Here is a 25681-nt window from a genome sequence, read left to right on the forward strand (position 1 = left end):
CCTGGCACCACACTGCCAGGTCTCTGACCTCCCCCTATATGCTGTCTCATCGTTGTCTGTGATCAGGCCTATCACATGATCTTGACACTTGATATACATCCCAAATGGCACCCTATTCCCTATAATAAAACCCCTATGGGCCCTGGTGAAATGTGCACTACTGTGGGCCCTGACCTGTATATTACACTACTTTTGACCAGGGTCTATGGGGCTCTACCTGGTTTTAACCTGGTTGGAGAATGTTTGTTCCTACCTGGTTTTTCCCTTTCAGCATCAACAGGTTGGTGACTCTACCGAAGGGGACTCCTAGAGAGATGAGCTCAGCCTCAGACACCTCGATGGGAACCTTGCGGACGTGGAGGACTCGGGAAGGACCACAGGGAGAACGGTCTCCTTTAAACTGTCTGCTATCGTTGCCATTAGCTATAGGAGAGAGAGAGAGATAAACAAAGAATTTGAAAACTAACCCAATTTTGATCAATTTGATGAATTGATCCCATTTAACTAGGCAGGCAAATACCATTTAACCAACCAGCAGATCCCCTTTAACCAGGTAGATCCCATTTAACCAGGAAGGTCCCATTTAACCAGCCAGCAGATCCCATTTAACCAGCCAGCAGATCCCATTTAACCAGCCAGCAGATCCCATTTAACCAGCCAGCAGATCCCATTTAACCAGCCAGCAGATCACATTTAACCAGGCAGATCCCATTTAACCAGCCAGCAGATCACATTTAACCAGCCAGCAGATCCCATTTAACCAGCCAGCAGATCCCATTTAACCAGCCAGCAGATCCCATTTAACCAGCCAGCAGATCCCATTTAACCAGCCAGCAGATCCCATTTAATCAGCCAGGCAGATCCCATTTAACCAGCCAGCTGATCCCATTTAACCAGCCAGCAGATCCCATTTAACCAGGCAGGCAGATCCCATTTAACCAGTCAGGCAGATCCCATTTAACCAGCCAGCAGATCCCATTTAATCAGCCAGGCAGATCCCATTTAACCAGCCAGCTGATCCCATTTAACCAGCAAGGCAGATCCCATTTAACCAGTCAGGCAGATCCCATTTAACCAGTCAGGCAGATCCCATTTAACCAGCCAGGCAGATCCCATTTAACCAGCCAGCAGATCCCATTTAACCAGCCAGCAGATCCCATTTAACCAGCCAGCAGATCCCATTTAATCAGCCAGGCAGATCCCATTTAACCAGCCAGCTGATCCCATTTAACCAGCCAGCAGATCCCATTTAACCAGGCAGATCCCATTTAATCAGCCAGCAGATCCCATTTAACCAGCCAGGCAGATCCCATTTAACCAGCCAGCAGATCCCATTTAACCAGCCAGCAGAACCCATTTAACCAGCCAGGCAGATCCCATTTAACCAGGTAGCAGATCCCATTTAACCAGCCAGATCCCAATTAACCAGCCAGCAGATCCCAATTAACCAGCCAGCAGATCCCAATTAACCAGCCAGCAGATCCCATTTAACCAGCCAGGCATATCCCATTTAACCAGCCAGGCAGATCCCATTTAACCAGCCAGGCAGATCCCATTTAACCAGCCAGCAGATCCCATTTAACCAGCCAGCAGATCCCATTTAACCATGCATATAGAGTAGATTCATGCTGTTTAATCTCTAATTTGCGGTTGAAATTAAATGAATAAAATGATAGTACTGATTGAACTGTGAAAGAGGAACCAACTAATGTTCTGATCATCAGTTGGTTGACGTAAAGTATGGCTGTGCCCAAAATAGCCCCACACTCCCTATAGGGCGGCAGGTAGCCTAGTGGTTAGAGTGTGGGGGCGACAAGTAGCCTAGTGGTCAGAGTGTTGGACTAGTAACCGAGAGATTGCAAGATCAAATCCCTGACCTGGTTAGTCAAAAAATGTATCGTTCTGCCCCTGAACAAGGCAGTTAACATACTGTTCCCTGGTAGACCGTCATTAAAAATAAGAATTTGTTCTTAACTGACTTGCTGAGTAAAATAAAAAAATAGGACTCCAAGTATTTGCTCAAGTGATGTATTGTACTGCTTGTAGCTATAATATTACTGGAGTTGTGATGTTGACATAGGACATGATGATTATTGTATTTCAGCTACCAAAAATAACACCGGTCCTCATGGGTTAACTATACTATTAGAATACTACTTGTACTACTATACTAATAGAATACTACTACTCCTACTATGCTATTAGAATATTACTACTGCTATTATACTATTAGAATACTAATATACTATTAGAATACTACTGCTACTACTATACTATTAGAATACAAATACTACTACTATGCTATTAAAATACTACTACTACTACTATACTTTTAGAATACCAATATACTAATATACTATTAGAATACTACTACCACTAGTATATTATTAGAATACTACAACTCCTACTAATCCTACTCCTACTATTACTACTACTAATGGTGCTACTACTACTACTAGTACTAATACTACAAGTACAACTACTACTACTACTAATAGTACTACGACTGGTACTACTACTACTACTACTATTACTACCACTACTACTACTATTACTACTACTGTACTAGTAGAATACTACTACTATACTATTACTACTACTAGTAGTACTACTACGAGAACTACTACTACTACTACTACTATTACTACTACTACTACTATTATTACTACTACTACTACTACTACTACTACTACTACTACTACTACTACTACTATTACTACTACTACAATTATTACTACTACTACTACTACTACTAATCCTACTCCTACTATCACTACTACTACTACTACTACTACTATTACTACTACTACTACTACTACTACTAATCCTACTCCTACTATCACTACTACTACTACTACTACTACTCCTATTACTACTACTACTACTCCTACTAATCCTACTCCTACTATCACTACTACTACTACTACTACTACTACTACTATACTTTTAGAATACCAATATACTAATATACTATTAGAATACTACTACCACTAGTATATTATTAGAATACTACAACTCCTACTAATCCTACTCCTACTATTACTACTACTAATGGTGCTACTACTACTACTAGTACTAATACTACAAGTACAACTACTACTACTACTAATAGTACTACGACTGGTACTACTACTACTACTACTATTACTACCACTACTACTACTATTACTACTACTGTACTAGTAGAATACTACTACTATACTATTACTACTACTAGTAGTACTACTACGAGAACTACTACTACTACTACTACTATTACTACTACTACTACTATTATTACTACTACTACTACTACTACTACTACTACTACTACTACTACTACTACTACTACTACTACTACTATTACTACTACTACTACTACTACTACTAATCCTACTCCTACTATCACTACTACTACTACTACTACTACTACTACTACTAATCCTACTCCTACTATCACTACTACTACTACTACTATTACTACTACTACTACTACTACTAATCCTACTCCTACTATCACTACTACTACTACTACTACTACTACTACTACTACTACTACTCCTATTACTACTACTACTACTATACTATTAGAATACTACTACTACACTATTAAAATACAAAAACTACTACTAGTATTACCACTACTGCTCCTTCTAATCCTACTCCTACTATTACTACTACTACTACTACTACTACTACTACTCCTACTCCTATTACTACTACTACTACTACTCCTACTATCACTACTACTACTACTACTACTACTACTACTACTCCTATTACTACTACTACTACTATACTATTAGAATACTACTACTACACTATTAAAATACAAAAACTACTACTAGTATTACCACTACTGCTCCTTCTAATCCTACTCCTACTATTACTACTACTACTACTACTACTACTACTACTCCTACTCCTATTACTACTACTACTATTACTACTAGTACTACTACTACTACTAGTACTACTACTATTACAACTACTAGTCGTATTACCACTACTACTAGTACTACTACTACTACTATTACTACTACTAATATTATTATTACTACTACTCCTATTACTACTACTACTATTACTACTACTACTATTACTACTACTACTACTACTACTATTACCACTTCTACTACTACTACTACTACTACTAGTACTACTACTACTCTGACTGAAGCAGGTCTAAACAATCTGTTGAACCAACCAGGCTTCTCCCCCGAGGCAACCATGACACAGTACCTTGGCTATAGAGAGCTAGGGAAATCATAGCTGATTGGGTATGTTAGACCACATTAGAGAGGAACCAATGACGGGCAGGCAGACACAAGGGAAGAGGGGAAAGTAAAGCCGTTGCTCCCCTGACAAGGTATTCAGAGAATATCCTCAGCAGAGATGACAAGGTATTCAGAGAATATCCTCAGCAGAGATGACAAGGTATTCAGAGAATATCCTCAGCAGAGATGACAAGGTATTCAGAGAATATCCTCAGAAGAGATTGGTTATTAGAGTGTAAATAACATGGGCATATCAGCTATGTGTGGAGATTCCAAGGTGTCCTGGCAACACTAGAAGGGGGCGGATCTTGCTGTATGGCATGACAGACTGGCTCCTAACCTGCCTGCTCAGGGCTGTAAAGACAGAACTAAGTTATTAGTTAAAGTCAACAGTGCCAACCATGCAAATGATAAGCAAATAGTGTCAACTCACTAACTCACGCAGTTTGCATTGGATGAGTTAGTATGTAGTCAGGCCTCAGTAGAAACAGACAGTCTAGATGTGTTAGTATGTAGTCAGGCCTCAGTAGAAACAGACAGTCTAGATGTGTTAGTATGTAGTCAGGCCTCAGTAGAAACAGACAGTCTAGATGTGTTAGTATGTAGTCAGGCCTCAGTAGAAACAGACAGTCTAGATAAGTTAGTATATAGTCAAGCCTCAGTAGAAACAGACAGTCTAGATGTGTTAGTATGTAGTCAGGCCTCAGTAGAAACAGACAGTCTAGATGTGTTAGTATGTAGTCAGGCCTCAGTAGAAACAGACAGTCTAGATGTGTTAGTATGTAGTCAGGCCTCAGTAGAAACAGACAGTCTAGATGTGTTAGTATGTAGTCAGGCCTCAGTAGAAACAGACAGTCTAGATGTGTTAGTATGTAGTCAGGCCTCAGTAGAAACAGACAGTCTAGATAAGTTAGTATGTAGTCAGGCCTCAGTAGAAACAGACAGTCTAGATAAGTTAGTATGTAGTCAGGCCTCAGTAGAAACAGACAGTCTAGATAAGTTAGTATGTGACAGTCTGGAGTTGTTCTACAACACATCATATGATATCAGGTCTGACAGTCTGGAGTTGTTCTACAACACATCATATGATGTGAGGGAGGCTTCCCATCTGATAGCCATACCCATCCATTTCCTGTGTGTGTGTGTGTGTGTGTCCATTACAGGAGATGGGATCTTAGTTAATCTCTTTAAAGCCAATAAGATCAGTCAACGGCACAATTAGATTAATCTCCTCTCTGTCAGCCAACCAGAGGTTACCATCATGTTACCATGGAAACACAGGGTCATGGGGGGGAATGGACCAATCAGGAGCTGCTCTTTTCACTCACTTGTTATGCGTTGTATTCTGCATCACGTCTTCAGGGGAAACTCCTGGGTAGCATTGCATTATAACCAGGGACCAACGAGGGTACCTGATAACGTTCTTACCATAGGCCAACTGGGTCACGGACTATGGCCAGGATGAAATCCCATCGTGTCGACAACGCAGCTTTTAAAGGAAATCTCCAATTGAGAAGATATCTACGCAGCATATACCGTGAATGCTGTCTCCAAAAACCAATGAGCGATGGGATTGAATCCCAGCCTACAGTATGTGTACAAACCTATAGGGTAGAGGTCAGAGGTCAGTTGATGGGGTTGGTGAGAGAGCAGACCTACCTGTGGATGGAGTAGAAGTGCTCATGGTAGTACGGCCGCACAGGACAGCAGAAGAGAGAGGCAGAACAGATCCCTGCTGACAGACAGGACAGAGACGTTAGGTAACTGTTACTCCCTGCTGACAGACAGAACAGAGACGTTAGGTAACTGTTACTCCCTGCTGACAGACAAGACAGAGACGTTAGGTAACTGTTACTCCCTGCTGACAGACAGGACAGAGACGTTAGGTAACTGTTACTCCCTGCTGACAGACAGAACAGAGACGTTAGGTAACTGTTACTCCCTGCTGACAGACAAGACAGAGACGTTAGGTAACTGTTACTCCCTGCTGACAGACAGGACAGAGACGTTAGGTAACTGTTACTCCCTGCAGACAGACAGAACAGAGACGTTAGGTTAATGTTACACAAACCGGCCCCTCCTCATGCCCATTAGCCTAGCAAATAGTATAGAGACTGATGGACTAATAGATTAGAGACTGATGGACTAATAGTATAGAGACTGATGGACTAATAGTGTAGAGACTGATGGACTAATAGTATAGAGACTGATGGACTAATAGTATAGAGACTGGCGGACTAATAGTATAGAGACTGATGGACTAATAGTATAGATACTGATGGACTAATAGTATAGAGACTGATGGACTAATAGATTAGAGACTGATGGACTAATAGATTAGAGACTGATGGACTAATAGTATAGAGACTGATGGACTAATAGTATAGAGACTGATGGACTAATAGTATAGATACTGATGGACTAATAGTATAGAGACTGATGGACTAATAGTATAGAGACTGATGGACTAATAGTATAGAGACTGATGGACTAATAGTATAGAGACTGATGGACTAATAGTATAGAGACTGATGGACTAATAGTATATAGAGACTGATGGACTAATAGTATATAGAGACCGATGGATTACCTGGCTAAACAGACATGTTTCCTGTTAGACTGACATCACTGTCATCTCTCTACGTCTCCTCTCTCCTGCCCTCCCAGAACCCTGACACATTGTCATTCAGGCTGGTGCCCCTCAACCAACATCCCAAATGTCACCCTATTGCTTCTATAGTGCACAAAACCATGGGCCCTGGTCAATAGTAGTGCACTACATAGGGAATAGGGTGCTGGTCAATAGTAGTGCACTACATAGGGAATAGGGTGCTGGTCACTAGTAGTGCACTACATAGGGAATAGGGTGCTGGTCACTAGTAGTGCACTACATAGGGAATAGGGTGCTGGTCTAAATTAGTGCACTACATAGGGAATAGGGTGCTGGTCTAAATTAGCGCACTACATAGGGAATAGGGTCCCATTTTGGACGCGAATAAGTCTCAAGCCGTGTCATCTCCCTAAACGCCATCATCACTGCTAAGTGTTTGATCAGCCATCTATAGACACCTCCAGCCTATGAGTCTCACTCACTGACATTTCACTTTTGCTAATATTAAAGTGTCCATTGGTCAGAGTCAGAGTATGTATTTAGTGGCTCTAGATATCTCATCTCTCCACTGAAGCTTTGAGAAATACAAGCCACAGAAATGAACCGGTTTGTTGCCAACACGTTTTAAAATGAACTAGGGTACAAGTAATGAGGAATGATGTGGATTATCTGTTTGGGTTGATTCTATACTCTATGTTGATGCCACAGGTCTACATCCTAAATGACCAACATATTTCCTACATAGCGCCCTACTTTGGACCAGAGCCTGGTCAATAGTACTGCATTACATAGGGAATAGGGTGCCATCAGGCTCTGGTCTAAAGTAGTGCACTACATAGGGAAAAGGGTGCCATTTGGAATACAACCACTTGGACAGAAAGCACTTTTATGTTTGATGATTTGTTGTGAAATGGAAGAGGTATCTCCATGGCAACCACACAGGGAGAAATAGTGAGGTGAATCAGAGGTGAGGAATCGAATGGACTCTGGATCACACCAGCTAACAGGATGTGTTGTTGTGTCATTTATTATGGATCACACCAGCTAACAGGATGTGTTGTTGTGTCATTTAATATGGATCACACCAGCTAACAGGATGTGTTGTTGTGTCATTTAATATGGATCACACCAGCTAACAGGATGTGTTGTTGTGTCATTTATTATGGATCACACCAGCTAACAGGATGTGTTGTTGTGTCATTTAATATGGATCACACCAGCTAACAGGATGTGTTGTTGTGTCATTTATTATGGATCACACCAGCTAACAGGGTGTGTTGTTGTGTCATTTAATATGGATCACACCAGCTAACAGGATGTGTTGTTGTGTCATTTAATATGGATCACACCAGCTAACAGGATGTGTTGTTGTGTCATTTAATATGGATCACACCAGCTAACAGGGTGTGTTGTTGTGTCATTTATTATGGATCACACCAGCTAACAGGATGTATTGTTGTGTCATTTATTATGGATCACACCAGCTAACAGGATGTGTTGTTGTGTCATTTATTATGGATCACACCAGCTAACAGGATGTGTTGTTGTGTCATTTAATATGGATCACACCAGCTAACAGGATGTGTTGTTGTGTCATTTAATATGGATCACACCAGATAACAGTTAGGTTTGGGGAGTTGATACTCTCCAGAGGTGGTTAGGGTTAGGGTTAGGATGGAGGCGGGGTCAGGATGAAGGAGGGGTTAGGTCTGGGGAGTTGATACTCTCCAGAGGTGGTTAGGGTTAGGGTTAGGATGGAGGCGGGGTCAGGATGAAGGAGGGGTTAGGTTTGGGGAGTTGATACTCTCCAGAGGTGGTTAGGGTTAGGATGAAGGAGGGGTTAGGTCTGGGGAGTTGATACTCTCCAGAGGTGGTTAGGGTTAGGGTTAGGATGGAGGCGGGGTTAGGATGGAGGAGGGGTTAGGTCTGGGGAGTTGATACTCTCCAGAGGTGGTTAGGGTTAGGGTTAGGATGGAGGCGGGGTCAGGATGAAGGAGGGGTTAGGTCTGGGGAGTTGATACTCTCCAGAGGTGGTTAGGGTTAGGATGGAGGCGGGGTCAGGATGAAGGAGGGGTTAGGTCTGGGGAGTTGATACTCTCCAGAGGTGGTTAGGGTTAGGGTTAGGATGGAGGCGGGGTCAGGATGAAGGAGGGGTTAGGTCTGGGGAGTTGATACTCTCCAGAGGTGGTTAGGGTTAGGGTTAGGATGGAGGCGGGGTCAGGATGAAGGAGGGGTTAGGTTTGGGGAGTTGATACTCTCCAGAGGTGGTTAGGGTTAGGGTTAGGATGAAGGAGGGGTTAGGTTTGGGGAGTTGATACTCTCCAGAGGTGGTTAGGGTTAGGGTTAGGATGAAGGAGGGGTTAGGTTTGGGGAGTTGATACTCTCCAGAGGTGGTTAGGGTTAGGGTTAGGATGGAGGAGGGGTTAGGTCTGGGGAGTTGATACTCTCCAGAGGTGGTTAGGGTTAGGGTTAGGATGGAGGAGGGGTTAGGTCTGGGGAGTTGATACTCTCCAGAGGTGTTTAGGGTTAGGGTTAGGATGGAGGCAGGGTCAGGATGAAGGAGGGGTTAGGTCTGGGGAGTTGATACTCTCCAGAGGTGGTTAGGGTTAGGGTTAGGATGGAGGCGGGGTCAGGATGAAGGAGGGGTTAGGGTTGGGGAGTTGATACTCTCCAGAGGTGGTTAGGGTTAGGGTTAGGATGGAGGCGGGGTCAGGATGGAGGCGGGGTCAGGATGAAGGAGGGGTTAGGTCTGGGGAGTTGATACTCTCCAGAGGTGGTTAGGGTTAGGGTTAGGGTTAGGATGGAGGCGGGGTTAGGATGGAGGCGGGGTCAGGATGAAGGAGGGGTTAGGTCTGGGGAGTTGATACTCTCCAGAGGTGGTTAGGGTTAGGGTTAGGATGGAGGCGGGGTCAGGATGAAGGAGGGGTTAGGTTTGGGGAGTTGATACTCTCCAGAGGTGGTTAGGGTTAGGGTTAGGATGAAGGAGGGGTTAGGTTTGGGGAGTTGATACTCTCCAGAGGTGGTTATGGTTAGGGTTAGGATGGAGGCGGGGTCAGGATGAAGGAGGGGTTAGGTCTGGGGAGTTGATACTCTCCAGAGGTGGTTAGGGTTAGGGTTAGGATGGAGGCGGGGTCAGGATGAAGGAGGGGTTAGGTTTGGGGAGTTGATACTCTCCAGAGGTGGTTAGGGTTAGGGTTAGGATGAAGGAGGGGTTAGGTTTGGGGAGTTGATACTCTCCAGAGGTGGTTAGGGTTAGGGTTAGGATGAAGGAGGGGTTAGGTTTGGGGAGTTGATACTCTCCAGAGGTGGTTAGGGTTAGGGTTAGGATGGAGGCGGGGTTAGGATGGAGGAGGGGTTAGGTCTGGGGAGTTGATACTCTCCAGAGGTGGTTAGGGTTAGGGTTAGGATGGAGGCGGGGTTAGGATGGAGGAGGGGTTAGGTCTGGGGAGTTGATACTCTCCAGAGGTGGTTAGGGTTAGGGTTAGGGTTAGGATGGAGGCGGGGTCAGGATGAAGGAGGGGTTAGGGTTGGGGAGTTGATACTCTCCAGAGGTGGTTAGGGTTAGGGTTAGGATGGAGGCGGGGTCAGGATGGAGGCGGGGTCAGGATGAAGGAGGGGTTAGGTCTGGGGAGTTGATACTCTCCAGAGGTGGTTAGGGTTAGGGTTAGGGTTAGGATGGAGGCGGGGTTAGGATGGAGGAGGGGTTAGGTCTGGGGAGTTGATACTCTCCAGAGGTGGTAATACCAACCAGACCAGGGAAGAAAATACTTGTACTTTGTAGTTTATTTGAAAATACCAACTTTAAAATACACTAGGTAGTCTAATACAGTTCATAAAGAGTTTCAGGCAACTAACTATTTGATATTCAAATACACGTCGCAGAAAACCACATTTTATTTGAAGGTATTTTGAATATATGGAAGTTATTTGAAACAAAACAGAACATTATCTGATGACTGACAAATATTTGATGAAGAACCAAAAACGACAACAGTTAGTTGAATAAATATATAATCATAAACACGTGGTTTGGCCTATAGTCTAGAATGAAATACATGGGGGACATGGAATCATCTCAACATTAGAGGAGACCACTTTTGCAGCTTCAAAATGACTAACACATATATTTTCTAATGACTGAGACATGTATTTTCTAATGACTGAGACATAAGGTAATACAGTTGACATTACGTTTCCATACATGTGGAGTGCCTTTGTGATGATTACACAATGATGTCATTGTTACATAGAACTTTATAAATGTCTTTATAATGACGTCATAATGGAGTTATGACATAACTGGAATAAGGAACAGTCACTATTCCTCTTACCAAATCTCTCAGCTCATTGCTATGCAATTAAAATGCTATTACCAAAGTATTATGTGAAAACATGCTAATAAAATGTACTTCCCGTTTCATTACACAGGCCCCAGAACAGTTTAATGTTAAGTGTTACTGAGAACGCTAACAGTAACAAAATATGGCTATGAAGTGTCAACCATTCCTTTAAAGATGGTATAGTGTGTGTTTGAAACAAGAACACCTACTCTCAGACTGTTATCAAAACATCACGCAGGGGTAAACCTACATGAAACTATTCCTTTAAAGATGGTATAGTGTGTGTTTGAAACAAGAACACCTACTCTCAGACTGTTATCAAAACATCACGCAGGGGTAAACCTACATGAAACTATTCCTTTAAAGATGGTATAGTGTGTGTTTGAAACAAGAACACCTACTCTCAGATGGACAAATAGGTTCAAAGTACTTTTTGCTACACATCCAACTTGCAGCCCTGGCATTAGTTGAAGGCTGCCAATCAAACATGTAGATACAGCCCTGTCATTAGTAGTAGACAGCCAATCCATGTCGATACAGCCCTGTCATTAGTAGTAGACAGCCAATCCATGTAGATACAGCCCTGTCATTAGTAGTAGACAGCCAATCCATGTAGATACAGCCCTGTCATTAGTAGTAGACAGCCAATCCATGTAGATACAGCCCTGTCATTAGTAGTAGACAGCCAATCCAACATGGAGATTTAGCCCTGTCATTAGTAGTAGACAGCCAATCCAACATGTAGATACAGCCCTGTCATTAGTAGTAGACAGCCAATCCATGTAGATACAGCCCTGTCATTAGTAGTAGACAGCCAATCCAACATGTAGATACAGCCCTGTCATTAGTAGTAGACAGCCAATCCAACATGTAGATACAGCCCTGTCATTAGTAGTAGACAGCCAATCCAACATGTAGATACAGCCCTGTCATTTGTAGTAGACAGCCAATCCATGTAGATACAGCCCTGTCATTAGTAGTAGACAGCCAATCCATGTAGATACAGCCCTGTCATTAGTAGTAGACAGCCAATCCAACATGTAGATACAGCCCTGTCATTAGTAGTAGACAGCCAATCCATGTGGATACAGCCCTGTCATTAGTAGTAGACAGCCAATCCATGTAGATACAGCCCTGTCATTAGTAGTAGACAGCCAATCCATGTAGATACAGCCCTGTCATTAGTAGTAGACAGCCAATCCATGTAGATACAGTCCTGTCATTAGTAGTAGACAGCCAATCCAACATGTAGATACAGCCCTGTCATTAGTAGTAGACAGCCAATCCATGTAGATACAGCCCTGTCATTAGTAGTAGACAGCCAATCCATGTAGATACAGCCCTGTCATTAGTAGTAGACAGCCAATCCAACATGTAGATACAGCCCTGTCATTAGTAGTAGACAGCCAATCCATGTAGATACAGCCCTGTCATTAGTAGTAGACAGCCAATCCATGTAGATACAGCCCTGTCATTAGTAGTAGACAGCCAATCCATGTAGATACAGCCCTGTCATTAGTAGTAGACAGCCAATCCATGTAGATACAGCCCTGTCATTAGTAGTAGACAGCCAATCCATGTAGATACAGCCCTGTCATTAGTAGTAGACAGCCAATCCATGTAGATACAGCCCTGTCATTAGTAGTAGACAGCCAATCCATGTAGATACAGCCCTGTCATTAGTAGTAGACAGCCAATCCAACATGGAGATTTAGCCCTGTCATTAGTAGTAGACAGCCAATCCAACATGTAGATACAGCCCTGTCATTAGTAGTAGACAGCCAATCCAACATGTAGATACAGCCCTGTCATTAGTAGTAGACAGCCAATCCAACATGTAGATACAGCCCTGTCATTAGTAGTAGACAGCCAATCCAACATGTAGATACAGCCCTGTCATTAGTAGTAGACAGCCAATCCATGTAGATACAGCCCTGTCATTAGTAGTAGACAGCCAATCCATGTAGATACAGCCCTGTCATTAGTAGTAGACAGCCAATCCAACATGTAGATACAGCCCTGTCATTAGTAGTAGACAGCCAATCCAACATGTAGATACAGCCCTGTCATTAGTAGTAGACAGCCAATCCAACATGTAGATACAGCCCTGTCATTAGTAGTAGACAGCCAATCCAACATGTAGATACAGCCCTGTCATTAGTAGTAGACAGCCAATCCAACATGTAGATACAGCCCTGTCATTAGTAGTAGACAGCCAATCCAACATGTAGATACAGCCCTGTCATTAGTAGTAGACAGCCAATCCATGTAGATACAGCCCTGTCATTAGTAGTAGACAGCCAATCCATGTAGATACAGCCCTGTCATTAGTAGTAGACAGCCAATCCAACATGTAGATACAGCCCTGTCATTAGTAGTAGACAGCCAATCCAACATGTAGATACAGCCCTGTCATTAGTAGTAGACAGCCAATCCATGTAGATACAGCCCTGTCATTAGTAGTAGACAGCCAATCCAGAGATACAGCCCTGTCATTAGTAGTAGACAGCCAATCCATGTGGATACAGCCCTGTCATTAGTAGTAGACAGCCAATCCATGTAGATACAGCCCTGTCATTAGTAGTAGACAGCCAATCCATGTAGATACAGCCCTGTCATTAGTAGTAGACAGCCAATCCATGTAGATACAGCCCTGTCATTAGTAGTAGACAGCCAATCCAACATGTAGATACAGCCCTGTCATTAGTAGTAGACAGCCAATCCATGTGGATACAGCCCTGTCATTAGTAGTAGACAGCCAATCCATGTAGATACAGCCCTGTCATTAGTAGTAGACAGCCAATCCATGTAGATACAGCCCTGTCATTAGTAGTAGACAGCCAATCCATGTAGATTAGTAGTAGACAGCCCCTGTCATTAGTAGTAGACAGCCAATCCATGTAGATACAGCCCTGTCATTAGTAGTAGACAGCCAATCCATGTAGATACAGCCCTGTCATTAGTAGTAGACAGCCAATCCAACATGTAGATACAGCCCTGTCATTAGTAGTAGACAGCCAATCCATGTAGATACAGCCCTGTCATTAGTAGTAGACAGCCAATCCATGTAGATACAGCCCTGTCATTAGTAGTAGACAGCCAATCCATGTAGATACAGCCCTGTCATTAGTAGTAGACAGCCAATCCATGTAGATACAGCCCTGTCATTAGTAGTAGACAGCCAATCCATGTAGATACAGCCCTGTCATTAGTAGTAGACAGCCAATCCATGTAGATACAGCCCTGTCATTAGTAGTAGACAGCCAATCCATGTAGATACAGCCATGTCATTAGTAGTAGACAGCCAATCCAACATGTAGCTACAGCCCTGTCATTAGTAGTAGACAGCCAATCCATGTAGATACAGCCCTGTCATTAGTAGTAGACAGCCAATCCAACATGTAGATACAGCCCTGTCATTAGTAGTAGACAGCCAATCCATGTAGATACAGCCCTGTCATTAGTAGTAGACAGCCAATCCAACATGTAGATACAGCCCTGTCATTAGTAGTAGACAGCCAATCCAACATGTAGATACAGCCCTGTCATTAGTAGTAGACAGCCAATCCATGTAGATACAGCCCTGTCATTAGTAGTAGACAGCCAATCCATGTAGATACAGCCCTGTCATTAGTAGTAGACAGCCAATCCAACATGTAGATACAGCCCTGTCATTAGTAGTAGACAGCCAATCCAACATGTAGATACAGCCCTGTCATTAGTAGTAGACAGCCAATCCAACATGTAGATACAGCCCTGTCATTAGTAGTAGACAGCCAATCCAACATGTAGATACAGCCCTGTCATTAGTAGTAGACAGCCAATCCAACATGTAGATACAGCCCTGTCATTAGTAGTAGACAGCCAATCCAACATGTAGATACAGCCCTGTCATTAGTAGTAGACAGCCAATCCAACATGTAGATACAGCCCTGTCATTAGTAGTAGACAGCCAATCCATGTAGATACAGCCCTGTCATTAGTAGTAGACAGCCAATCCATGTAGATACAGCCCTGTCATTAGTAGTAGACAGCCAATCCATGTAGATACAGCCCTGTCATTAGTAGTAGACAGCCAATCCATGTAGATACAGCCCTGTCATTAGTAGTAGACAGCCAATCCATGTAGATACAGCCCTGTCATTAGTAGTAGACAGCCAATCCAACATGTAGATACAGCCCTGTCATTAGTAGTAGACAGCCAATCCATGTAGATACAGCCCTGTCATTAGTAGTAGACAGCCAATCCATGTAGATACAGCCCTGTCATTAGTAGTAGACAGCCAATCCAACATGTAGATACAGCCCTGTCATTAGTAGTAGACAGCCAATCCAACATGTAGATACAGCCCTGTCATTAGTAGTAGACAGCCAATCCAACATGTAGATACAGCCCTGTCATTAGTAGTAGACAGCCAATCCAACATGTAGATACAGCCCTGTCATTAGTAGTAGACAGCCAATCCAACATGTAGATACAGCCCTGTCATTAGTAGTAGACAGCCAATCCAACATGTAGATACAGCCCTGTCATTAGTAGTAGACAGCCAATCCATGTAGATACAGCCCTGTCATTAGTAGTAGACAGCCAATCCATGTAGATACAGCCCTGTCATTAGTAGTAGACAGCCAATCCATGTAGATACAGCCCTGTCATTAGTAGTAGACAGCCAATCCAACATGTAGATACAGCCCTGTCATTAGTAGTAGACAGCCAATCCAACATGTAGCTACAGCCCTGTCATTAGTAGTAGACAGCCAATCCATGTAGATACAGCCCTGTCATTAGTAGTAGACAGCCAATCCAACATGTAGATACAGCCCTGTCATTAGTAGTAGACAGCCAATCCATGTAGATACAGCCCTGTCATTAGTAGTAGACAGCCAATCCAACATGTAGATACAGCCCTGTCATTAGTAGTAGACAGCCAATCCATGTAGATACAGCCCTGTCATTAGCAGTAGACAGCCAATCCATGTAGATACAGCCCTGTCATTAGTAGTAGACAGCCAATCCAACATGTAGCTACAGCCCTGTCATTAGTAGTAGACAGCCAATCCATGTAGATACAGCCCTGTCATTAGTAGTAGACAGCCAATCCATGTAGATACAGCCCTGTCATTAGTAGTAGACAGCCAATCCATGTAGATACAGCCCTGTCATTAGTAGTAGACAGCCAATCCAACATGTAGATACAGCCCTGTCATTAGTAGTAGACAGCCAATCCAACATGGAGATTTAGCCCTGTCATTAGTAGTAGACAGCCAATCCAACATGGAGATTTAGCCCTGTCATTAGTAGTAGACAGCCAATCCAACATGGAGATTTAGCCCTGTCATTAGTAGTAGACAGCCAATCCAACATGTAGATACAGCCCTGTCATTAGTAGTAGACAGCCAATCCAACATGTAGATACAGCCCTGTCATTAGTAGTAGACAGCCAATCCAACATGTAGATACAGCCCTGTCATTAGTAGTAGACAGCCAATCCAACATGTAGATACAGCCCTGTCATTAGTAGTAGACAGCCAATCCAACATGTAGATACAGCCCTGTCATTAGTAGTAGACAGCCAATCCATGTAGATACAGCCCTGTCATTAGAAGTAGACAGCCAATCCAACATGTAGATACAGCCCTGTCATTAGTAGTAGACAGCCAATCCAACATGGAGATTTAGCCCTGTCATTAGTTGTAGGCAGCCAATCCAATGGTTTCTGAAATGTAGTTACTTACTGAGATCTCTATTCAAAAAGTTTTAAAAAGTAGTAATTTCTTGGGGGGAATCTGTGTTCAAATAGTTGTAGTCACTTCCCCTGGGAATTTGTTTATTTTATTTCCACAAAGCATAGTTAAAACTATAGTTATCCCAGGTCTGATAAATGGACAATGAAGTGATGGTAAACTATGTGATAAACAGTCACCATGGAAACAGCGGTAAGGTTCAAGCTACATGCAACAGCATCTCTTGTTCACTTCATATGAAGCCTATTTTACATGATATGCCTAACACAGGAGGCTGGTGGCACCTTAATTGGAGAGGACGGGCTCGTGGTAATGGCTGGAGCGGAGTTGGTGGAATGGTGTCATGTGTTTGATGCCATTCCATTCGCTCCATTCCAGGTATTAGTATGAGCCCTCCTCCCCTCAGCAGCTCCCACTGATGCCTAAATATTTACATACAACTACTAGCCACTAATAAATAATCACATATTTTTAATTTTGAATATTTAATCAACCTACATCATGTTATCACTTTGGGGCTCAATATCCTGTTGTTAAAAAGATTATAACTTGGGCATGCCTATAAGTTGGGCAGTTGAAGGCATCTAAGGCTTATGTTAACATTGATTGTGTTCGATGGCGATAAACCTTTCAAACATTATTGGCAAGTGACTTGAAACCTACTGTGCCGAAGAGATTTAGGGTTGTTGAATGGAAGTGACGAGTGTGTTGATAGAACGGTAATATAATCAAAATTCCGCTTCTAACAACCATCAGAATTGTTTTTCTTTTTAAAGGTGACGCACGCCAAACGTTTGACCATTACAACATTTGATGCACAGTCACATTCACTGTGGTTGTCTGAACTGTGCTGTAGAGTTCACAGCTGGCGATGCCTCATCGTGATTGGTTAATCACCATCATTTGCAACGGTGTCAATGAGCGTCATCACCATCCTTCCTTTGCGGTACCTCCAACCGTCGTGATTACCAGCTGATATGAACTTTTAGTTGGTTGATTTGAATCCTGGCTCAGAGTTTGTCTTGGAAGTGTCTTAACACCATCCTAAAACCTACTCTGAGCAGTGTCTTAACACCATCCCAAAAACCTACTCTGAGCAGTGTCTTAACACCATCCTAAACCTACTCAGAGCAGTGTCTTAACACCATCCTAAAACCTACTCTGAGCAGTGTCTTAACACCATCCTAAAACCTACTCTGAGCAGTGTCTTAACACCATCCTAAAACCTACTCTGAGCTGGGTCTTAACACCATCCTAAAACCTACTCTGAGCAGTGTCTTATCACCATGCTAAAATCTACTCTGAGCAGTGTCTTATCATCGTCCTAAAACCTACTCTGAGCAGTGTCTAAAGATCCTTAAACCTACTCTGAGCTGTGTCTTATCATCGTCCTAAAACCTACTCTGAGCAGTGTCTTAACACCATCCTAAAACCTACTCTGAGCAGTGTCTTATCATCGTCCTAAAATCTACTCTGAGCAGTGTCTTATCATCATCCTAAAACCTACTCTGAGCAGTGTCTTATCATCGTCCTAAAACCTACTCTGAGCAGTGTCTTATCATCATCCTAAAACCTACTCTGAGCAGTGTCTTATCATCGTCCTAAAATCTACTCTGAGCAGTGTCTTATCATCATCCTAAAACCTACTCTGAGCAGTGTCTTATCATCATCCTAAAACCTACTCTGAGCAGTGTCTTATCATCATCCTAAAACCTACTCTGAGCAGTGTCTTATCATCATCCTAAAACGTACTCTGAGCAGTGTCTTATCATCATCCTAAAACCTACTCTGAGCAGTGTCTTATCATCCTAAAACCTACTCTGAGCAATGTCTTATCATCATCCTAAAACCTACTCTGAGCAGTGTCTTAACATCATCCAAAAACCTACTCTGAGCAGTGTCTTAACATCATCCTAAAACCTACTCTGAGCAGTGTCTTATCACCATCCCAAAACCTACTCTGAGCAGTGTCTTAACATCATCCTAAAACCTACTCTGAGCAGTGTCTTATCATCCTAAAACCTACTCTGAGCAGTGTCTTATCATCATCCTAAAACCTACTCTGAGCAGTGTCTTAACATCATCCTAAAACCTACTCTGAGCAGTGTCTTATCATCATCCTAAAACCTACTCTGAGCAGTGTCTTATCATCATCCTAAAACCTACTCTGAGCTGTGTCTTATCACCATCCTAAAATCTACTCTGAGCAGTGTCTTATCATCGTCCTAAAACCTACTCTGAGCAGTGTCTTATCATCATCCTAAAACCTACTCTGACCAGTGTCTTATCATCATCCTAAAACCTACTCTGAGCAGTGTCTTATCATCATCCTAAAAACTACTCTGAGCAGTGTCTTATCATCATCCTAAAACCTACTCTGAGCAGTGTCTTATCATCCTAAAACCTACTCTGAGCAGTGTCTTAACATCATCCTAAAACCTACTCTGAGCAGTGTCTTATAATCCTAAAACCTACTCTGAGCAGTGTCTTATCATCATCCTAAAACCTACTCTGAGCAGTGTCTTGACATCCTAAAATCTACTCTGAGCAGTGTCTTATAATCCTAAAACCTACTCTGAGCAGTGTCTTATCATCATCCTAAAACCTACTCTGAGCAGTGCCTTATCATCCTAAAACCTACTCTGAGCAGTGTCTTAACACCATCCTAAAACCTACTCTGAGCAGTGTCTTAACATCATCCTAAAACCTACTCTGAGCAGTGTCTTATCATCCTAAAACCTACTCTGAGCTGTGTCTTATCACCATCCTAAAACCTACTCTGAGCAGTGTCTTATCATCATCCTAAAACCTACTCTGAGCAGTGTCTTATCACCATCCTAAAACCTACTCTGAGCAGTGTCTTATCATCATCCTAAAACCTACTCTGAGCAGTGTCTTATCACCATCCTAAAACCTACTCTGAGCAGTGTCTTATCATCATCCTAAAACCTACTCTGAGCAGTGCCTTATCATCCTAAAACCTACTCTGAGCAGTGTCTTAACACCATCCTAAAACCTACTCTGAGCAGTGTCTTAACATCATCCTAAAACCTACTCTGAGCAGTGTCTTATCATCCTAAAACCTACTCTGAGCTGTGTCTTATCACCATCCTAAAACCTACTCTGAGCAGTGTCTTATCATCATCCTAAAACCTACTCTGAGCAGTGTCTTATCACCATCCTAAAACCTACTCTGAGCAGTGTCTTATCATCATCCTAAAACCTACTCTGAGCAGTGTCTTATCACCATCCTAAAACCTACTCTGAGCAGTGTCTTATCATCATCCTAAAACCTACTCTGAGCTGTGTCTTATCATCATCCTAAAACCTACTCTGAGCAGTGTCTTATCATCATCCTAAAACCTACTCTGAGCAGTGTCTTATCACCATCCTAAAACCTACTCTGAGCAGTGTCTTATCATCATCCTAAAACCTACTCTGAGCAGTGTCTTATCACCATCCTAAAACCTACTCTGAGCAGTGTCTTATCATCATCCTAAAACCTACTCTGAGCAGTGTCTTATCACCATCCTAAAACCTACTCTGAGCAGTGTCTTGACATCCTAAAACCTACTCTGAGCAGTGTCTTGACATCCTAAAACCTACTCTGAACAGTGTCTTATCATCATCCTAAAACCTACTCTGAGCAGTGTCTTAACATCATCCTAAAACCTACTCTGAGCAGTGTCTTATCATCATCCTAAAACCTACTCTGAGCAGTGTCTTATCACCATCCTAAAACCTACTCTGAGCAGTGTCTTATCATCATCCTAAAACCTACTCTGAGCAGTGTCTTATCACCATCCTACAACCTACTCTGAGCAGTGTCTTATCACCATCCTAAAACCTACTCTGAGCAGTGTCTTATCACCATCCTAAAACCTACTCTGAGCAGTGTCTTGACATCCTAAAACCTACTCTGAGCAGTGTCTTGACATCCTAAAACCTACTCTGAACAGTGTCTTATCATCATCCTAAAACCTACTCTGAGCAGTGTCTTAACATCATCCTAAAACCTACTCTGAGCAGTGTCTTAACATCATCCTAAAACCTACTCTGAGCAGTGTCTTATCATCATCCTAAAACCTACTCTGAGCAGTGTCTTATCACCATCCTAAAACCTACTCTGAGCAGTGTCTTATCATCATCCTAAAACCTACTCTGAGCAGTGTCTTATCACCATCCTAAAACCTACTCTGAGCAGTGTCTTATCATCATCCTAAAACCTACTCTGAGCAGTGCCTTATCATCCTAAAACCTACTCTGAGCAGTGTCTTAACATCATCCTAAAACCTACTCTGAGCAGTGTCTTATCATCCTAAAACCTACTCTGAGCTGTGTCTTATCACCATCCTAAAACCTACTCTGAGCAGTGTCTTATCATCATCCTAAAACCTACTCTGAGCAGTGTCTTATCATCATCCTAAAACCTACTCTGAGCAGTGTCTTATCACCATCCTAAAACCTACTCTGAGCAGTGTCTTATCATCATCCTAAAACCTACTCTGAGCTGTGTCTTATCATCATCCTAAAACCTACTCTGAGCAGTGTCTTATCACCATCCTAAAACCTACTCTGAGCAGTGTCTTATCATCATCCTAAAACCTACTCTGAGCAGTGTCTTATCACCATCCTAAAACCTACTCTGAGCAGTGTCTTATCATCATCCTAAAACCTACTCTGAGCAGTGTCTTATCAAAACCATCCTAAAACCTACTCTGAGCAGTGTCTTATCATCATCCTAAAACCTACTCTGAGCAGTGTCTTATCATCATCCAGTAAAAAACCTACTCTGAGCAGTGTCTTATCACTCCTAAAACCTACTCTGAGCAGTGTCTTATCATCATCCTAAAACCTACTCTGAGCAGTGTCTTATCATCATCCTAAAACCTACTCTGAGCAGTGTCTTATCACCATCCTAAAACCTACTCTGAGCAGTGTCTTATCACCATCCTAAAACCTACTCTGAGCAGTGTCTTGACATCCTAAAACCTACTCTGAGCAGTGTCTTGACATCCTAAAACCTACTCTGAACAGTGTCTTATCATCATCCTAAAACCTACTCTGAGCAGTGTCTTAACATCATCTTAAAACCTACTCTGAGCAGTGTCTTAACATCATCCTAAAACCTACTCTGAGCAGTGTCTTATCATCATCCTAAAACCTACTCTGAGCTGGGAGAATTTTTTGTCTTAAAACTGATTTTAACAGGATTCCTAGGATACTGATCAAGGCCTCAGTATACTGAGGGGGCAGTGCACTGAGGGGGCAGTGCACTGAGGGGGCAGTACACTGAGAGGGCAGTACACTGAGAGGGCAGTATACTGAGAGGGCAGTATACTGAGAGGGCAGTATACTGAGAGGGCAGTACACTGAGAGGGCAGTACACTGAGAGGGCAGTACACTGAGAGGGCAGTACACTGAGAGGGCAGTACACTGAGAGGGCAGTACACTGAGAGGGCAGTATACTGAGAGGGCAGTATACTGAGAGGGCAGTATACTGAGAGGGCAGTACACTGAGAGGGCAGTACACTGAGAGGGCAGTACACTGAGAGGGCAGTATACTGAGAGGGCAGTATACTGAGAGGGCAGTATACTGAGAGGGCAGTACACTGAGAGGGCAGTATACTGAGAGGGCAGTATACTGAGAGGGCAGTACACTGAGAGGGCAGTACACTGAGAGGGCAGTACACTGAGAGGGCAGTATACTGAGAGGGCAGTATACTGAGAGAGCAGTACACTGAGAGGGCAGTATACTGAGAGGGCAGTACACTGAGAGGGCAGTATACTGAGAGGGCAGTACACTGAGAGGGCAGTATACTGAGAGGGCAGTACACTGAGAGGGCAGTATACTGAGAGGGCAGTACACTGAGAGGGCAGTACACTGAGAGGGCAGTATACTGAGAGGGCAGTACACTGAGAGGGCAGTACACTGAGAGGGCAGTACACTGAGAGGGCAGTATACTGAGAGGGCAGTATACTGAGAGGGCAGTACACTGAGGGGGCAGTACACTGAGAGGGCAGTATACTGAGAGGGCAGTATACTGAGAGGGCAGTACACTGAGAGGGCAGTACACTGAGAGGGCAGTATACTGAGAGGGCAGTATACTGAGAGGGTAGTACACTGAGAGGGCAGTACACTGAGAGGGCAGTACACTGAGAGGGCAGTATACTGAGAGGGCAGTATACTGAGAGGGCAGTATACTGAGAGAGCAGTACACTGAGGGGGCAGTATACTGAGAGAGCAGTACACTGAGAGGGCAGTATACTGAGAGAGCAGTACACTGAGGGGGAGGGGGCAGTATACTGAGAGAGCAGTACACTGAGGGGGCAGTATACTGAGAGGACAGTATACTGAGAGGGCAGTATACTGAGAGGGCAGTACACTGAGAGAGCAGTACACTGAGAGGGCAGTACACTGAGAGGGCAGTATACTGAGAGGGCAGTATACTGAGAGGGCAGTATACTGAGAGGGCAGTACACTGAGGGGGCAGTATACTGAGAGAGCAGTACACTGAGAGGGCAGTACACTGAGAGGGCAGTATACTGAGAGGGCAGTATACTGAGAGGGCAGTATACTGAGAGGGCAGTATACTGAGAGAGCAGTACACTGAGGGGGCAGTATACTGAGAGAGCAGTATACTGAGAGGGCAGTATACTGAGAGAGCAGTACACTGAGGGGGCAGTATACTGAGAGAGCAGTATACTGAGAGAGCAGTACACTGAGGGGGCAGTATACTGAGAGAGCAGTATACTGAGAGAGCAGTATACTCAATGGCATATATGCAAATTCAACTGACATCACAACTACAAACTACAATTATCTAGAGCAGAATAAGTTCCTCTATTTGACAGCAGTGGGAAGAGTTAGGCAAGTCTGCCTCCCAACCACCATCCTACCCCCTATATAGTGTACTATGTTTGACCAGAGCCCTAGTCTGAGTGTGGGTCCTGGTCAAAAGTAGTACACTAGATACAGATGCTGGAACTTAATTTGACCAGTATTGTCACCGCAAAATAACCCAGCAGCAACAGCATGTGAACATTTGGTCCATAATGTTGCTTGATTGGTTTTTAGACTACTAGCTAGACAAAAAGTAGGTTCCATGAGAAGTGCAATACTGTTTATACGGTATAACCGTATGTTACTGTTGGTTTTCTGTGAATGTTTGTAAATCACGAAGCTCATCTTCATTTTCTGCGGTGCAGGAAAATTCTCAGCAACAAGAGTAATCAAATTAAGATCTGACATCTGTAGGCAATAGGGTTCCATTTGGAACACCACCTCAGTGTAAAAAGAACAAAATGGCAGCCGACAGAATATGAACGGCTGCACCTGGCAATATAAAGACACTTCAACAGAAACCTTCTTGTATTTCTCTATTACAGAGAGACCTCGGAGTCTGACAAAGCAACAAAGCTAGTTTACTTCACTTTAAATATATTTGGTTTATTATACACTTGATCAAACATGTAAAAGTCAACAACCAGATATGGCTGAAATAAGAGAGTTATATACCAAGACTCGGGACACAAAAGTGTGTTTCAAGGTGTTTGTTTACATGTAAACGTACAGAAGCTAAAGGTCACTGCACCGCGTGGTCTTTAGGTAGGGAGTTTACCCTCCTACCTCTCCAGGTGAACAAACGAGTTCCACAACTAATTCTAGTATTTTACATCGCATAATTGCTTCTCGGGGAAAGCAGGTAGCCTAGTGGTTAGAGTGTTGGGCCGGTAACTGAAAGGTCGCTAGTTTGAATACCCGAGCCAACAACGTGAAAAATCTGTCGATGTGCCCTTGAGCAAGGCACTTAACCCTAATTGCTCCTGTAAGATGCTCTGGAAAAGAGCGTCTGATAAATGACTACAAACGTAAATGTCCTCAAAACCAGTACAATACAATACAATACAATACAATACAATACAATACAATACAAAACCCAACACAGAATGGTCTGTCTGTGCAACAGGTGATCAGCAACACCAAGCAGCAGTGAGTAGCCATGTCGTTCCTATTAAAATCAACAGCGAGTGGTACGGTACTATACCTGAAAGTCATTGGTCAGTCTAGTCCTCAGCATACAGCATAATAGATATTCAAAGAGGAAGGATAGAAGAAGAGAGAGAAGAAAAGAGTGAAATAAAAATACAGGCTTTCAGGACCAAGAGAAGAGTGAGAGAGACAAAGCACTAGATAAGCAAGTGTAACAGTGTGTTGGAGAGAGAGAGAGAGAGACAGAGAGAGAGAGAGACACCACAGAATAGGAGGAGGGATAAAAGAGGGGGAGGGAGGGTGTGTTCATGCTTACATGTCTAGTGGATGATGATGTGTTGAAGACAGATTTGGGGAGGACAGAGAGAATATGGTCTGTTTTCCATACATACATAAACAAATGACCTTACGACAAACCAGATGCATTCAGCGAAAAGAAAAAACAATGTTGTTCTGATGATAGGAAAAATACATAGCAACCACATCACAGAGAGGGGTGAGGGATGGAGGGAGGGGAGGCTGGAGGCTAGGGGGCAGGGCTGTGGGAGGCTGGAGGCTAGGGGGCAGGGCTGTGGGAGGCTGGAGGCTAGGGGGCAGGGCTGTTAGAGGCTGGAGGGTAGGGGGCAGGGCTGTGGGAGGCTGGAGGCTAGGGTCAGGGGTGTGGGAGGCTGGAGGCTAGGGGGCAGGGCTGTGGGAGGCTGGAGGCTAGGGGGCAGGGCTGTGGAAGGCTGGAGGC

General features: G+C 43.3%; 1 protein-coding gene across 7 annotated transcripts in view; it reads right to left on the reverse strand.

Annotated features, from left to right (window-relative positions):
• The window catches only part of LOC112236778 (polypyrimidine tract-binding protein 3), a 116117-nt gene that overhangs the window by 61349 nt on the left and 29087 nt on the right, over positions 1-25681 (reverse strand). For 2 of the 7 annotated variants that reach the window (XM_042302775.1, XM_042302780.1), the window contains exons 2-3: positions 5916-5988; positions 254-423 (exon numbers count right to left, since the gene is read on the reverse strand). In XM_042302775.1, the coding sequence (XP_042158709.1) occupies positions 254-423; positions 5916-5940 (195 nt within the window). In that variant the 5' untranslated portion in view covers positions 5941-5988. Of the gene's footprint in view, positions 1-253; positions 424-5915; positions 5992-25000; positions 25179-25681 lie in introns of those variants that run through there. The other 5 variants (XM_042302778.1, XM_042302777.1, XM_042302779.1 and 2 more) reach the window with 5 other exon arrangements.

Source organism: Oncorhynchus tshawytscha, linkage group LG20, assembly GCF_018296145.1.
Source record: "Oncorhynchus tshawytscha isolate Ot180627B linkage group LG20, Otsh_v2.0, whole genome shotgun sequence".
Classification (NCBI taxonomy): Eukaryota; Metazoa; Chordata; class Actinopteri; order Salmoniformes; family Salmonidae; genus Oncorhynchus; species Oncorhynchus tshawytscha.